At 41.7% G+C, this 16,948-nt stretch overlaps 1 protein-coding gene across 15 annotated transcripts in view; it reads right to left on the reverse strand.

Annotated features, from left to right (window-relative positions):
• DYM (dymeclin) overlaps positions 1 to 16,948 on the reverse strand; it is a 344,551-nt gene that overhangs the window by 23,440 nt on the left and 304,163 nt on the right. For 7 of the 15 annotated variants that reach the window (XM_072734781.1, XM_072734778.1, XM_072734788.1 and 4 more), the window contains one exon: positions 11,997 to 12,290. The exons of 5 other annotated variants lie outside the window; for them this stretch is intronic. In XM_072734781.1, coding sequence (XP_072590882.1) covers positions 12,012 to 12,290 — 279 coding nt within the window. In that variant the 3' untranslated portion in view covers positions 11,997 to 12,011. Of the gene's footprint in view, positions 1 to 11,238; positions 11,530 to 11,579; positions 11,679 to 11,996; positions 12,291 to 16,948 lie in introns of those variants that run through there. 3 more of the 15 variants (XM_072734782.1, XM_072734780.1, XM_072734783.1) reach the window with 2 other exon arrangements.

Below are 16,948 nucleotides of genomic sequence, written 5' to 3' on the forward strand. Positions count from 1 at the left end.
GACACAGGCAGAGGGAGAAGTAAGCAGGGAGCCCGATGTGGGACTCGATCCCAGGATCACCAGGATCACTCCCTGGGCTAAAGGCAGGTGCTAAACTGAACCACCCAGGCGTCCCTAAAAAAAAAAAAAAAAAAAAAAAAAAAACCAAAACTTAAAGAACACTTCTTCACATTAATTCAGAATTTTGGTTACAGCATATACTTTAAAATATCCTTGCTGAATTCAAGTAAATTTTTGTCAAAGGTTAACCTGATATTTAAAATATCTAATTTGGCCTTGCTTGGTAAACAGACAAAATTACCCTACATAAAATAGTCAAATGAACACCTGACAGCAGGAAAAGGGAAAGATTCCTAAATAATGCCTTCAGGCCTTTAATTATAAAAAATAAAGCAAACAAAATCTGAGACTAGTGAGCTTTCAAGAGGCTTGCAGGCTTGGCCTGGGCAGCAGGGAAACCTGGAGCTGATTAGCTCCACCCTTGCAAATACTCATCATAGCCACGATGAGGAAATGCTGGGGGTTTACAGGGAGGGGGAATGTTCATTCCATCCACCAAGAATAACGCATAAAATAAGGAATGAGGGCCAATGGGCCCTTGAGCTTCTTCCTTAACCATTTAATTCGCATTTTTTTCTTTTTCCATGGTTTTGGGACCACAAGATACATTCTTTCTTTGACTTCAATTGTAGATTCTTGGTGACACTGAGCTGGGCTGTCCTCCAGGCCCAGACTACAGAGAGAAGTCTATGCATTCACTTGCAGGGAATTAGTACTAGGTCGGCTTGATTCAGGTCAAATAATTTGATAACAAAAAAGGAGAGGATGAAGGAGGGAATGGAGTTATCTAGGTTATTTAAAAGCCATCTAAGTTGTGACCCTCATCGGTCACATGCATCGAAAAAGACGCCCACTTCAACACTGGGGCTCTTTTGGTCTCCGCAGCTTGTAAGTCAAGAGCAAAAAATAAATTTCTAAATATTGGGATGATAAACTGAATACTTCACATTTTTAATTATCTACACATAAAATAACTGTGCATGGTACTTCTAAATTCAGAAAATAAGCAAAACTGGAAAAAATGAAAGGTTTAATTTAAAAATAGGGCTCATTACCTGTGGTAGGAGCATTAGCCTGGTTCATAACATGAAAATAGAGTATTTAAAGGTTAATCGTCAGTGCTTTGTAGAACAGAGCTACAAATGACTGTATTTAATAGCCAAAAGCACATCTGAGGCCTTTAATTAATCTCAAGAGCTGTTTCTTTTAAGTATTCTGCAAAGCACATGGGCTTCTTACACAGTAAGTTCCAGAAGACCTAAAATTTTTTTTTTTTTTTCTGTTTTCTTCTGAATGTGGCTGCTTTCAGATCCTCTGGGGGTGTGGGGGTCAGGAACCTCACCTCAACTTCTGCCTCCTTGCTGGCGAAGGGCGGCCAGGGTGATCTGTATCCGCTAGACGGTGCGGGAAGAGTTAGGACCCAGGGTCTGGACGGCTGAAAACGTGAGGGGCTGAGGAGGAGGAGTGGCCAGGGAAACTGCCTCTCTCTCAGTGTGCATTTCCTTCCTTCAGGTGCTTCCCAGTGGACGCGAGTCACAGTCCTTGCCCTTCTGAGAGCAGAGCGTGCTGGGGTGGGGGGCAGATCAAGCCTGAGTATGGGGTCCTCTTCCACTCCCACTATTCTGTATGCCTCTCCTCACATTTTTCTTTTTTCCCTCCCTTCCAAGATTTTATTTATTTATTCATGAGAGACACAGAGAGAGAGGCAGAGACACAGGCAGAGGGAGAAGCAGGCTCTTTGTGGGGAGCCCGATGTGGGACTCAATCTCAGGACCCCAGGGTCATACACTGAGCCGAAGGCAGATGCTCAAACCCCTGAGCCACCAGGGCTTCCATCTCCTCAGACTTGCACCCAAGGATCAGAGTCAGTCAGAAATGTGAGTATAGCTGAAGTGAACAAATATAGCCAATATAGAGCTGAGGACTCAGAGGCACAGGCAGGTTCAGAGAGGGATAAACAAGGAGCCGACGACAGGGTCAAAAAGAAAACACATTTCTGGAGCCTTACTTGGGAAACTGGCAATGGGTATGATGAGCTAAACTAAAGATGCGAAATTTCATCTGCGTCTTGATGATGGCGGTGGCTGGTAATGCTATAAAATGTCAAGATTTTTCCAACACTGAGAATTCAAAACATTTACTACTGTGAGTCTTGGAAAGAAGGAATGGTAGTTCTGAGGTGGGGAAGCAGAGGGATCAAAAGAATGTTTACTCTGTTTTATAGAAAAAAAAGTTTTATGAAGTGCTCTTTCCAGTGGAAGACATAATTATTATTTTCTGCTGGGAAACATTCTGGCGAATTTACAGTAAGGATCTGATATAACATGGGAAGAGCTGAAACCCCACACATTTAAAAGCTTGCTAACACACATTTTCCTATGTTGAGGCTATGGTAATGTTTATCCTTCATTTCGATAGAGCAATGTCAGAAATGTGTTAGCAGCAGCACCCTGGTACCGCAGAAGCAGAACAACATCCAAATGAGTTTTAAGCAAGCAAGCAAACAGATAAACCCAACCCATACTTAATCTTACTGCTCAGGGTAAGTGAATGCTTTCCTTTTGGGGAATGATCTCCCTGTCTGTATGTGTATGGGTCTATGTCGGGTGGGTGAACACACACACACACACACAAAAGTCACGTACGTATAAATACGGATATAGTTGTGATCATCTGACAAGTCTTATGATGTTGAGTCTGGAAGACACAGTAAGAAAAACTGCCATGCCTTTCTAGTTGTAGATGACTCTAGAAACTATTTTCCTACTTTTGGTTTACTCTCTGCTACAGAGATTATGCCAGAAGTAAACTACTGAAATATGTTCTGGCAAAACATCAGATTGTAATTGTGCAAGTAATTTACCACTCCAACGTAACAACGAGCACTGTGCTGTCTAGGTTTTGAGACTATAAGCCACACGAAGTGATGTTTCAGGAGCCCTTTTTACTTTTTATATGAAGACCTCCTGTATAAAAAAGTAGGCACAACGTAAAGTGTAGAACCTTCACATCCTGAAGACACCTGGGAAGAAGTGAGTTGTACATTCTGCTTTCAAACAATCTATGCAGGTACCGAATCCCAGAATCTTCCCTGGGAGTGCCATAGACCAGCTGCAGATGCCACATAACACACCACTGCTGCCAGCCGTGATAACTTTTTGGCAGACAATATGCTTGGATGGAAAATCTTTTTCTTGTTCCACCTAAAGAAGCTTGGTTTTTGAGGGCAGGTATTAAATAGCTTTTATTCTGGCACAAGGACAAGCTCTGGACTGTGAGAAGGATACAGAGAAAGAATGCTCGAGTCCTCTGTAGGACTGCTGCCTGTAAAGCTTTTTCCAAAATCTGAACTCTTTAAAGGATCCAACCATAAATTAGCTCTTTTCTCAACTGGTAAAATACATGGGACCCTGCACAGCCAGGGAGCTTCACAAAAGTACTTTTTCTTCTTTTTCCTTTTGGTCTTCAGTTAAATTTTTGTTTTTTGAAGGTTTGATTTTTAAGTAATCCTTACACCCAATGTGGGGCTTTAACTTACAACCTAGAGATCAAGAAATGGCACGCTCTACTGATGGGCCAGCCAGGCCCGCTTCTGATTAAATTTTGAATTGAATTCTGGTATCTGTTAGGTGAAAATGACCAAATTGTCTCCTTCTTGTTTGTTTATTGAGATTATCATGCAACAACATCCAATAATTTCAGTGTTCAATAAGTTTTGCTATTTGGGTGCTTTTCTGCAATCATTACCACAATAATGATAAAGTGTAGTTCCCTCACACTAAGAAGCCCTCTCTTGTCCTTTTGCACTTACCCTTCACACAAGGCAGCCATGACTTTCTTTTGGTCACAGTTTTGCCTTTTCTAGCATTTTATAAAAAGATTTATGTGAGAGAGACAGAGTGTGAGTGAGCCTGTGAATGAGCCTGTGTGTGTATGTGTGTGTGGAGGGAAGGGCAGAGAGAGAGGGAGAGAAGCCTAAGCAGACTCCGCACTGAGCACTAAGCAAGACACGGGGCTCAATCCCACAACCCTGAGATCATGACCTGAGCTGACACCAAGAGTCAGACGCTTAATTGAGTGCGCCACTCAGCCACCTCGTGTTTTATTAATTTCTCTCATCATTGCATTTAACTTTGATAATTCTAACATTTTTACAATTATTGAGGCTTGTTCCATGGCTTGGAATATGATCTATTTTGGTCTTAGTGTGCCATGTGCATTCAAAAAGAATGTGAATTCTCCCACTGTTAGGGGAGATGTTCTATGAATACTAATCAAGTCAGATAGTATTTTCCAGACCTGCCAGGTCTTCGTTGATTCTTGTTTGCCTAGTTGTTCTACCAAGCGCTGAGAGAGGAGTGTTAAAATCTCCAACAACAGTGGAGACATCCCTTTCTGTCTTTAATTCTGCCAGTTTTCTGCTGCAGGATTTTGATGTTCTCTTACTGGTCCCTATATATCTACAATTACTGATGTCCTGCTGAACTGTACATTATGAAATATCCCCCACTTAGTTCTAGGTTTTGGTATGAAATCTGTATTATCTGACATTAATAGGCACTTTAACCTTTTTATGCTTCCTGTTTGCATGGCATCTCTTCTTTCTTCCATCATTTGCTGTCAATTTATCTACGTCTTTATAACTTAAAGCACTTCCTCTGCAGACAGCATAGAACTGGGCCTTATTTGATCCATTCTGATGTTCCCTGCCTTTTAATGAGTGTTTAGTGCACGAACATTTTATATATTTATTGATGTGACTGGGTTAGGGTCTACCACCTTATTTCCTGTTTCTTATTTTAATCCTTTTTCTTCCCTTGCTCCTCCTTCCCTGCCTTATGGGGGAAGGGAGAATCATTTGAATATTTTTAGATTTCTGTTCTGCTGGCTTTTTAGCTATTCATTTTTGTATTATTTGTATAGTGGCTGCCCTTGGGATTGCAATACACATCTTTAACCTCTCACAGCCAACTTACAGATCATAATTCATCATATAGGACCATATCCATCCTCTCCTATCCTTTATGCTATAATTGGCATTTACCCAGACACCTACCACTCCAGTAAATAGTCATTGTTTTCCAAAAATCTGAGTTTCCATGCGGGAACATTTCTATTCAGCCTAAAGAATTTCGTTAGCATTTTGTATTATACAAGTGTGCTGGCAACAAGTTCTCTTGGTTTTCTTACACTTGGTGGCATCTTATTTTCATTCTTGAATGATCTTGTCATTGGATATAGAATTCTGAGTTGACAATTGTTTTTCTTTCATACTTTAAAGATTTTGTTCCTTTTTCTTCAAGACTCTATGGTTCCTAATAAGAAGTGATCTGTTAGTTGGATTGCTATGCTCCTCTATGTAGTGCACCTTTTTTCTCTTGGTCCTTATCACTGGCTTTCTGCTGATTGTGTGCCTCGTTGTGGGATTCTCTGTGCTTAGTGTTAGCATCTTATATTTGCAAATTTCTGTCTTTTTTCCACTTGGTTCTTTTTTATCGTTTCTATTTCTCTGCTGAGACTTCTCATTTCTCTGCTGAGATTTTTCATGCATTGAAGACATGTTTTATGCAATGAAAACACTGAGGAGAGTTATAGTAACTTGTCTGTTAGTTCCAACATCTGGTTCATCTTGGGGTTGAATTCAATTGATTTTCTTTTATGTAGAGAACATGTTCCATTTTCTTGGTTCCTTGGATGTCGGCAAATTTTGGATTGCATCCTGAATAATATTAAGTTGTGGAGATTCTTGTCTGGGCTTGAGCAAACTCTGTATTTTATGTAGCAGCTCTGGTCTCTCGTTCAGAACTTTGTCTTTAGCTGAGCTGCTTAAAATCTGGTCTGCAGGGACGCCTGGGTGGCTCAGCGGTTGGGTGTCTGCCTTCGGCTCAGGAAGTGATCCTGGAGTTCTCGGATCGAGTCCCGCATTGGGCTCCTGCATGGAGCCTGCTTCTCCTCCCTCTGCCTCTCTCTGTGTCTCTTATGACTAAATAAATAAAAGATTAAAAAAAAAATCTGGTCTATAGATGTGTGGTTCAAACTTTAGTCAGAGGTGTGTGTAGTAGGATCCCCTTCTGATTTCTTTTCTCCTGGGATTCTTCCATTGTTTTCAGACTTTACTGATGCTCTGCTTCTCTTTTCTGGTTCTCCAGGCCGGAAAGGTTACAACTTTCCTCACGCACCCCAATTCTGCTGTGTGCACCATGGACTGACTGCAACTAGCCCAGGCCAGATATAGGAGGTAAGTTTGTTATTTCCCATCCTCCAAGTGAAAGTACAGTCTCCACTAGAGTCTTCATACATCTGTTCACTCTTCTTTCTCTTCAGGGTGGAAGTCTGGTCTTCTTTCAGACTTTTTTTTGGCTGAGTTGCTCTGTTTTCCACATATGGTTCAGGGATCACTCAGAGATGGGGACAGACACTGTTTGGGATTCCTCCTTGGGCTCTTTCTCTTCTGGGATTCCTCTACTCTCCTCAGCACTCATGCTTTCCCAGCTTTGCTTCTGTGGTTCTTCAGGCCAGAAAAACTAAGTTTTTACACATGACCCCCTCACCACCATGGAGTAAACTACATGGACAATGCTTAGCCCTAGGCTAAAAGCCAATGACATGGAAACTTCTGTATATAGCTTCCAAACTCCCTCCCCTAAATGAGCAAGAACTCCCTATGGGAGTCTGTTTGCATCTATTCACTCCCCAGTGCCTTAAACATTAGCTGTATTTTGTATCATCTGTCTATGCTTTATAGTTGTTTCTGCTGGGGGTGTCATATGGTGGGGTCTTAATCCATGATACCCAGAAGCAGGTGTTCTCAAGCTAATTTTCAACCACACCATCTTAATTCATTCAGTAATACCTGATGAATCTGATGTACAAGGCACTGTATTGTGCTAGATGCTATGGGGTAGATATAAACCAAGGAAGCAGTGCAAAGAACTAAAAAATGAAATGAAAGATTAAAATATATACACATGTTTGTATACAAGATAGCATGGAAACTTTTTTAGGTTGACCATAGGATAATTACTGAGATTGCTCCACTGCCTTTCCTATTTAAGTCATTTGCTATGATCCTTACACAAAGTGTTGTGTAATGCAATTTTTGCTTAAGGTGCTTAAAACTGAAAATAATCTGAATATCTACCAAAGTAGAACGGATAAACCATGGAGATTTTACACAATCTAACACCGTGGGCTATTTACACAACCTAATACTAATACATTGGTGGAATGGACAAAATTTCACATAAAAACAAAAACGTCTCTCATAAATAATGTTGAATGAAAGAAGGTGCAAAGAAAAATAAACTGCGTGATTCCATTTATGAAAAGTTAAAAAATAGGAAACCATATTGTGGGAATATACACACAGATGGTAAAATTATGAAGAGTAAGATAGTCACCTCCAAAATCAGGACAGTGTTTCTTTCTAGGGACTTCTGGGCTGTTGATAATGTTTCATTTCTTGATCTGACTACTGACTGCACAGATACTCACTTTGTCATTATTCTTTTTTTTTTTTTTTAATTTTTTTATTTATTTATGATAGTCACAGAGAGAGAGAGAGAGGCAGAGACACAGGCGGAGGGAGAAGCAGGCTCCATGCACCGGGAGCCTGACGTGGGATTCGATCCCGGGTCTCCAGGATCGCGCCCTGGGCCAAAGGCAGGCGCCAAACCGCTGCGTCACCCAGGGATCCCTGTCATTATTCTTTTAAAGTACACATCTATAGTTCATATAGTCATCTACATATGACATTGCTCACAGTTTAAAAAGCAAAAAAAAAAGGGGGGGGGTTGGCTTTATTAATAAATGGAACCTTGACTACATCATACATATGATGCATGACCATGAACCACTTATCCTCATGACTCAACTTCTGAAAATTGGTATAAAACATGTTCCTTCCAATCTCACTGTAAGATTAGTGAACAATAATAAAATTCAATACCAAACACAGGGCAGGTTTAACTTCCCCAATGCCAAACAAAAACTTACTTGAAGAGCTTTTTAAAAACTGTTTCCTTATTTTATATGTAACAAGGTCATTTCTATTTGGAAGAGCATGGAAGAAACCTTTAAATGAGCATAGACCCTATCTGGACACAAATAATTAGCCTATAATTGATCATTTTTTAATACTGGGATTTTTGTATACTTGATTATTTATTTATTTATTTATTTATTTATTTATTTATTTTAAAGATTTTACTTTTTTATTCATAGACACACAGAGAGAGGGGCAGAGACACAGACAGAGGGAGAAGCAGGCTCCACGCAGGGAGCCCGATGTGGGACTCGATCCCAGGTCTCCAGGATCACACCCCAGGCTACAGGCGGCGCCAAACCACTGCGCCACTGGGGCTGCCCTATACTTGATTTTTTAAAGAGGGGCATACTGGTAGTGATCCTCATAGTCTAGAAATCAGCACTACAGTGGTCAGAGATTAGGAAATCCCCTGAGGTATTTATCCACATTCATATATTTAGCTGTGCTTGTATTGAAGACCTTATTTAGAAGTTTTCAAAATGGATTAGGTTGCTTCCAATTATCATACAGTGCCTAAGGTACTTCCTGCTGCCCTTGGAGCTCTCAAGCAAGAACCTTATAAGGAACCTGGATGAGCTGAATTGGCAGGAAAACAAAAACTGTTACATAGGTTTATTAATTACCCTCAATTCACTGACAGGCATGAATAGTACCCATGTTCTTCACAGAACCGGGCTTTCATGGCCTCAAGTCCTCTAACACCAACAAATGCAGTACAAAGAAACCTTAACGAGTATGGCCAGATGCTCACCAGATCCTCGGCATGATTATTTATGAGCCAATCACTGCTCTTCCCAATTTGCCCCAGAAATGAGGTAGTTTTGTCCCTCCAAAGGAACCAGTTTTGCTATGTGTAAGGAATTAGAGTAGTGGGCTCTGGTTTCTTTAAAAAGTCTTTTACACCTTAAAATATTCAGAAGCTTTTGGGATGTGTATGCTCCATTGAGAACAGCTCTTTAAAAAATCACTAGAACCAAACACAATTACAGTTTTCTTATTCTTTTGCTTTAAAAATTTTTTTTCTCTGACTTGAGAGCATTAATAAGCAGAACCCTCAGAACAAATTATTATAATTTATCAGTCATCTTTTTCAGAAATAATTCATTTTTCACTTATTACCCATTAAAAATAAGTAATTTTGTAACTATCAGGGAGCCTTTTAGGGTCATAAATTACATTACACAATATTTTGTAAGGATCACAGAAAATGACTGGAACAGTAGCTGTAAAGGCAATGGAACAATCTTAGTAATTATCCTTTGGTCAACCTAATGGAAAAGTCAAGATGGAGACGGATGACGGTTTGATTTTTTTTTTTTTTTAACCACCATAGAATCTGTCCTTAGGAAATTTTAGTTTGTGAATCACAAATTTCTACCCATACCAAAGAAAATAATTCTATCAAAACCAACAGCAGAGATTTAAAGATAAAACCACAGAGTTTAAGGTTTCCTTTTCCGTGGAAGAGAATCAACATTTTCCACAGCTGCCCTTGCATGGCAAACGTGTGCCCCTCGGTCACTGGAAACCATGGTTTGGAAAACTGGGTAAAAATTCTTTGACTTCAGAACAATCAGATTTTTATCACTTTTCAATTATGTGTTTTAGTTTTCATGACTATATTCGAGATGTAACGATAACAAAGACTGAATTTTTATACTCTGGGATCACAAAGCAAAAGCTAGGTTTAATCTACTTCTCACTCATTGCAAGGAAGAAAACAATCCTATCAACTGCTTATAAATCTACTCTAGTTGCACTAAACAAAGTAACACAAAACATCATAGCAAGTACCACGTGTAAGACTATTTATTAGGAAAGGCTATTCTAAAAGTTAAGTATGACATGAAGCTGCTGCATGTTTAGTGCAGTTTCAATATTATGTATGAGAAAATATTCGCTATATGTTGGAGTATTCTATAAAGTAGCAACGGGTCTAATTTCAAACATTTTAGGTTTACTCTATAACGCTGAGTATGATACTGCCGAATCCAAGAACTTAACAGGTGTATTATAAACGCTTTAGTTTAAGAGGAGACAAAAATTTAAGATTTAAAAGAAAGAACAGCTAAAATTTATGGCTCGAAAATAAGATGGACTGAAATAATCTTAGACAAGCCATTATATTCTCCTTAGCCTGTTTCCTCACTTGCAAAATGTAAATTACCTTTATATTTCTTACAGTTTTTGAGAAGACTAAATAAGAACACCTATACAGAGGGGTGCCTGGGTGGCTCCGTCGGTTAGGTGGCTGACTCTTGGTTTCAGCTCAGGTCATGATCTCAGGGTCATGAGATCGAGCCCCACATCAGGCTCTGCACTCAGTGTGGAGTCTGCTTGAGATTCTCTCTCCTTCTCCCCTTACCTTGTGCATACTCTCTCTAATAAATAAATAAAATCTTTAAACAAAACAAAACCTAGCAGAGGACCCGGCACAGAGCAAGTGTTCAGTAAATGTAATTAGATGATAAACAATGAAGGAAGAAGAGCCAAAAGAGGGATATTTATGTCAGACTGAAGAGCAGATGTAATATTTTAAAAGAGACTTTAAGTTTTTGCTATTTGTCTAATTTATGATGTAACTGTGGTATCTTATATTTGGGTTACATGTAAAAGAAATCTACTTTAAGGTTCATCAGGTAAAAGTTCTCAGTCTTACTTAGTAAAGGATGATAAAACTGCTCTGATTCTATCATGGCTAACTAGTAACCCCAGCCATCATCTCTTTAGCTTTATTTTTTTATTTTTATTTTTTATTTTATTTTTTAAAAAGATTTTATTTATTTATTCATAGAGACAGAGAGAGAGAGAGAGAGAGAGAGAGAGAGGCAGAGACACAGGCAGAGGGAGAAGCAGGCTCCATGCAGGGAACCTGATATGGGACTGGATCCTGGGTCTCCAGGATCACACTCTGGGCTGCAGGCGGTGCTAAACCGCTGCACCACCGGGCCTGCCCATCTCTTTAGCTTTTATGAGGGTAGGGATTTGGAGAAAACCAGGCCATACAACAGTGATCCCCCAATCTGGTATATCATCTGGATCATTCAGAAAACTACTTAAAAAAGACAGATTCCCAGAAAAAAAAAAAAAATCGGGTGCTTGAGTGACTCAGTCGGTTAAGTGTCCTACTCTTTTTTTTTTTTTTTTTTTAAGATTTTATTTATTTATTCATGATAGTCACACACACAGAGAGAGAGAGAGAGGCAGAGACAGGCAGAGGGAGAAGCAGGCTCCATGCACCGGGAGCCCGACGTGGGATTCGATCCCGGGTCTCCAGGATCGCGCCCCGGGCCAAAGGCAGGCACCAAACCGCTGCGCCACCCAGGGATCCCATAAGTGTCCTACTCTTGATCTCAGCTCTGGTCATGATCTCAGGATTGTGAGTTCAAGTCCCATGTTGGGCTCCACATTCAGCATGGAGCCTACTTAGAAAAATAAAAATAAAAATAAATAAAAAGAATGATTACCAAGTTCATCACCAAAACGGTGAGTCAAAATCTGAGGCAAGACTCAGAAATATGCATTTGAAAACAGTGCTCTAGATGACTGTTCATTCTCTGGGATCTCTTGCCTTGGATAGAAAGAAAAAAGTGTGAGCAGATTTGTTCTTACGTAAGACCCACACAGAAAGGATTCCAACATCCACATTATCAACGTTCTATCACGCTTCCTCCCGTCCTTGTCCTGAAAAATTGCTCTGAGGGATTTGATCGAGGGACTGACTATCCCAGGTAAGATTCCCCATTTGCTTCCTCCCCAACGTGCAGACTGGCAACATGGAAAGCAAGAGCGACATCCTGCACTTGTGTGTGTGTGTTGGGGGTGTGTGCACACGTGTGTGCAGGCATTTGAGATCATGTATTTCATAAGATGGTCCTAATGGGGGATCAAATGGTCCTGAAGATCAGCTGCCAGTATCACTCCAGCGGTCTCCTGAACCACTAATGGGCTGGTGTTTACTGTTCCGTAAGAGACACAAGTACCTTATGAGGAAGACTTGATTTTTGTCTTTCCTGGACAAGAAACTCCAGGAGCTTAGCAACGGACGGGGAGCCACTTTGACCGTCAGACTTTTGCAGAGATCATTTTGGGTTTGGGGAAACTTTGACAGGAATGTAACCAGTACTTCTTTCCTCAGGATGGAGGCCCAGCACAGACCTGTATCTTTTAGACTTCGGGCTTCCTAGAATCCAGCCAAAAGTAAAAAGGAATTGAGAATATTCCAAAAAGAAGAGAGAAAACTGTAAGAAAAAAATTTAAGTCTAAAGTCATAAACAATTACAGGAGACAAAGTCAAACAAGGCCATTGTGACAATTCAAGTAGTTAGAAGCCAACAGCTGACTGAATCTGAGGAGGAGGCTGGTGGGGCGGTGCCGGGCACCAGGGCTCTGATTTCCCCATCAGAACATGAGTGGCTTCTTATCAGCGTCTGGACCTGAGAACACACATGCTCTGAGTATCCTGAGGAGAGCAGGGCAAACCGGTCAGGGAGCAGCACGGCGGCTCCGTGGTCTTCCTGACAGCTTGGTAGCTCCATCACGCTCTTCCCTTTCCAAGAAAGATGCAGAAATAGAATGAGGTCACTTATCTGAATAGTTTCCTCTGCTCGAACTATAATGAAATCAGGGCGGACAACAGCCAAGAAGAGATATTATTAAAAATTCAGCAGGGCTAAGCTGCAGAGGCAGCCCCTCCTGATGGGGCACCAGGGAGGAGGGTGGATCAGTGCTGTGCAGCTCTCAGAAGGCACAAGTGTGGAATAATATGACAGGTGGAGAAAGCCGAACTATTCCAACAAAGTGACCAGACTTCAGCTTTGAACTTTGCTCAGCTCTGGCATTTTGGCATGAAAGCTGACCTTGCAAAAAGCCTACAGAGAGCTGTTCCCCAAAGAAGGGTGTTTCCTTGGAGCAGCATCTTGGACCACCACTTGGTGATCGGAGGACCCCTTCTCTGCCTGGCTCCCTTCCACTGGGTAAATATCAAAGTGCCCACGGGTGCCAACATAGCTTCAGATACATCGAGTTAACAAAACCTGAAGGTCTCTGCCCCCCCGGAGCTTCCATTATCTGGGAGAAGAATAATAGGTACACAGTTTGGTACCTATAAATAACATGGAGAAAGAAAAAAATACTGCAGAATTAGGGGGACTAGAAGTGTGAACACTGAAACCAGGCATCAGGGCAGGCCTCAGGGAGACGGGCTTCAGTTGCTCAGTGAGTGGGGATGTGAAGGAGGTGAGAGTCATCGAGGCAGGTTAAAGAAACTGGTGGAGAGGAGCGAAGAGTGGACAGTAGCTTGTGTGTGTGTCATTATCTATTGCTTTGCTTTTCAAACTTGACGCACATCAGAAATCACCTTTGGGGCTTGTTCAAACACCCATAGCTGGGTCCCAGCCCCAGACCTCCAACTTCAGGAATTCTGAGGTGGGTCTGAGAATGTGCATTTCTAACAAGTTCCTATTGGATGCTACACTGCTTGTACTAAGGGCTATGCTCTGGAAACCAATGATCTCACGATTATTTCAAAAACTGAGTCACTACATAATAGTGCACCATTAAATTGATTTAGTAGGTCTGCCAGCAATTAAAAAAACCCAAAGAAATAGGAAATATCAGAGCTCATCACATTTACTAAGGGCAAATGAAACTTTTATCTTTTATAAAAATTTTGTTTTAGTTCTATAGAAATGTGTATGATGCATTTTTTTTTGTTGTGGGTGACGGTCAAAAAGGTTTGAAAGCCATGAGTCTAATGACATTAGTATGTCATTAAGTAACACCAGCCACATTAATCTGCTGGCGGGAATTACAAGACTACTACTCTTTCAGTGGGACACGAAGCTGAACTTGCCTTGGGTTTTCTCTTTCATTCACCCATAAATTTCCTCTGCCTGGATTTCTCCTTTTTCATCTCAGCCTACAGAGACCTCATCAACCCTTTAAGACAGAGACAATCAAGTCCAGGTTTCTCCTTACAACCTTCCCAGCCATGTCCCCTTTCCCCGCTCTGACCTCTTCCAGAACTTAACTTCCATACCATTCATTTGACCTGCACACATGCACCATACATTGCCCTTCTTTGTGAGTGACCTTTGCAAGTGGTTCCTTTTCTTTTCTGAAATGTGACACCTTGTTTAAGGGCAGGGTTGGTGTCTTATACACCTGAAATTCCCCTCAAAATGCCCCGGCAATGTCTTAAAGTGGATTAGGGCAGCCCGGGTAGTTCAGCGGTTTAGTGCCACCTTCAGCCCAGGGCGTGATCCTGGAGACCTGGGACGAAGTCCTCGCGTTGGGCTCCCTGGATGGAACCTGCTTCTCTGTCTGCCTGTGTCTCTGCCTCTCTTTCTCTCTGTGTCTCTCACAGACACAGAATAAATAAATAAAATCTTAAAAAATAAATAAAGTGGACTAGCTGGGGATGGAATAAACAGTCAAACTACATTTTAAGGTTATACTGTACAACTTTATGTTATGTGTACTATAAATTATGATGATGAAAAGTCAGTAGAGGAACAAGGGAATGAATATAGTCTGAGAGGTAAATCTGGGGACAGAGGTACATGGTGTGGAAACAGCAAAATACAGGAGAAACAGTTGGCTGGGGGAGCTTAGTGCTAAGGGCAGGCACAGGCCCCAAGCCTCCCCCTCTCCACCCCACAGCCTGGGCCAAGGGCTCCATGGAGAAAATACTCACTTCTCATTGGGTAGAGGATCAAGTCTTTTTTTCTTTTTTTTTAAAGATTTTATTTATTTATTCATGAGAATACACAGAGAGGAGAGAGAGAGAGAGGCAGAGTGACAGGCAGAGGGAGAAGCAGGCTTCATACAGGGAGCCCGACGTGGGACTCGATCCAGGGTCTCCAGGATCAGACCCTGGGCTGCAGGTGGCACTAAACCGCTGCGCCACCGGGGCTGCCGGATCAAGTCCTTTTGATGCTTTGCTCTGAAGCTGTGAAATAGATAAGGAGAGCTGAAGGACCACAGGAGAAATCAATATTTTGGGCAAGAAGAAGGAAAGATACAAGGAAGCAAGAGGTGGGACGAGAGAGTTACTTTATACAGTGTCTATGCCGCCTGGGCGAATCAAGGGGTCTGCGCAGGACGGGGAAAGACCGTACTGGAACCCGAAGCATAAGCAGTTCATGTGACAAAAAGCCATGAAGCTGCAGACAGTGAGAGGAGAGGAGGGAGGCGCAGGAGCGGCGTGAGTAAGGCACAGCTGTGCCACCAGACCGCCCGTGGGGAGGTGAGCCGGCCGGAGCACAGGAACCCTGGGAGAACAAGAGCCAAAGACAAGAGCGAGGCTCAGGAGAGCCGTATGTGCGTGCTCACAGGAGATGCTTACCTCTGGCAACAAGGCTAAGGGTGCCGTGGGAGGAAGAACGGGGAGGTGGGGACGCCAGTCAGGAGGCAAAGGTAACAGACTGCATGACAGGTGCAGAGGCAAAAATGGGGCAGTGGGAGTGCAGAGGGGGAAAGAGGGATTTGGGAAATCATCGGAATTCACAGAACTTGGGGGCTAGTGACACTTCTAGAGTTAGAGAGGAGGCTGCACTCCATGGGGAGAAATCCATGGAGACACAGATGGTGCAGCTATGGACCTGCCCTTGGTGGTCTCTGTGGGACCTGGAGTGGGCCACCCAACAGCAGGTGGGCACCCCAGGTGGCACTCAGAAATCAGCTCTGGAGAGACAGAAATGCCAGACACTTGGGATGGGGATGCAGATGGGGAGAGACTCCCAGAAAAAGGGGGGGCCAGTTTTTAGGCAAGTCAGTATTAAGAAGTTATAAAAAAAATTCTTGAAATTCCAGTTAACTTTATTTCTCCTTATGTAACTAACAACAGTGAAAGTACTCTAAAAGGTGCATATAAAATAAAGGATTCAAAATAATTTAGTGACACTGCCTCTCCACTTTTAATTCCTATGGTTTACCAGGTGAATGAAATGAGTTCAGTTTATGTCAGTAAGCTTGATTATCCCATAGCTTCCTACCTACACTAAAAGGGAAGCTATCTTCTAGTTAATCCCCTCCATGATCTAATTTTCAAACTCTAGATATACAGTAAAACGCTTAATTCTCAAATGATAGATAATTCATTAAACCCAAAAGAGGGAACCTGGAGACTTTACGTAAGTAAATACGAGGAGTGTAGTGGCCTGAGAACCTGCAGAGACCTGGACTCGTCATCATGACATGCACACTGCTCGTGAGCAGAGCAAAATGGGAGCCACGAACATGCCCTGCTGTGGACGCAGACAGTGAGAACGTTGAGCTGTGGCTTCTAACTGAACTCCCGGAGGACACACTAACTATATTTATTTCCTTCCAAACCCTAAAGGAGAAATAAGCAACTTAGGATTTCAGAGCCTGTTCTTTATGTCTCTGTTTACGCAGGAGAGTCTGAAAAAACTAATTACCTGGTATCGCCTTTCCCAGATTTCACGGAATACCAGTAAGAAGAGGATGTTTAGAATGACATTAATACTATTTACTCTGAACAGCCAAGTTGTTTAACTATATAGACAGATTTATCCAAAGAGTATATGTTCCCACACAGGATATTACACAAATATTTTAGAAGGCTATGTCAAATAACATTTGATTGAAAAATATTTTATTTGGTTGAAAGTCAATTACTATGCCATGGGCTTCCAGATCTTCATGTTTACTTGCCCAAAATTGGAAGAATAATTCTTCTACAAATTTGGCTTCAGTTCTATAATGCAAGGGAACCTTCGAAAACTTCTGGCTCATCTTTAGTTGACATTAGCTGACTATTTCTCATGAGTGAGGAGCATTGTGCTCCTCTGAACAACCCAAAGGGTAGATGGAAAG

Source organism: Vulpes vulpes, chromosome 13, assembly GCF_048418805.1.
Source record: "Vulpes vulpes isolate BD-2025 chromosome 13, VulVul3, whole genome shotgun sequence".
Classification (NCBI taxonomy): domain Eukaryota; kingdom Metazoa; phylum Chordata; class Mammalia; order Carnivora; family Canidae; genus Vulpes; species Vulpes vulpes.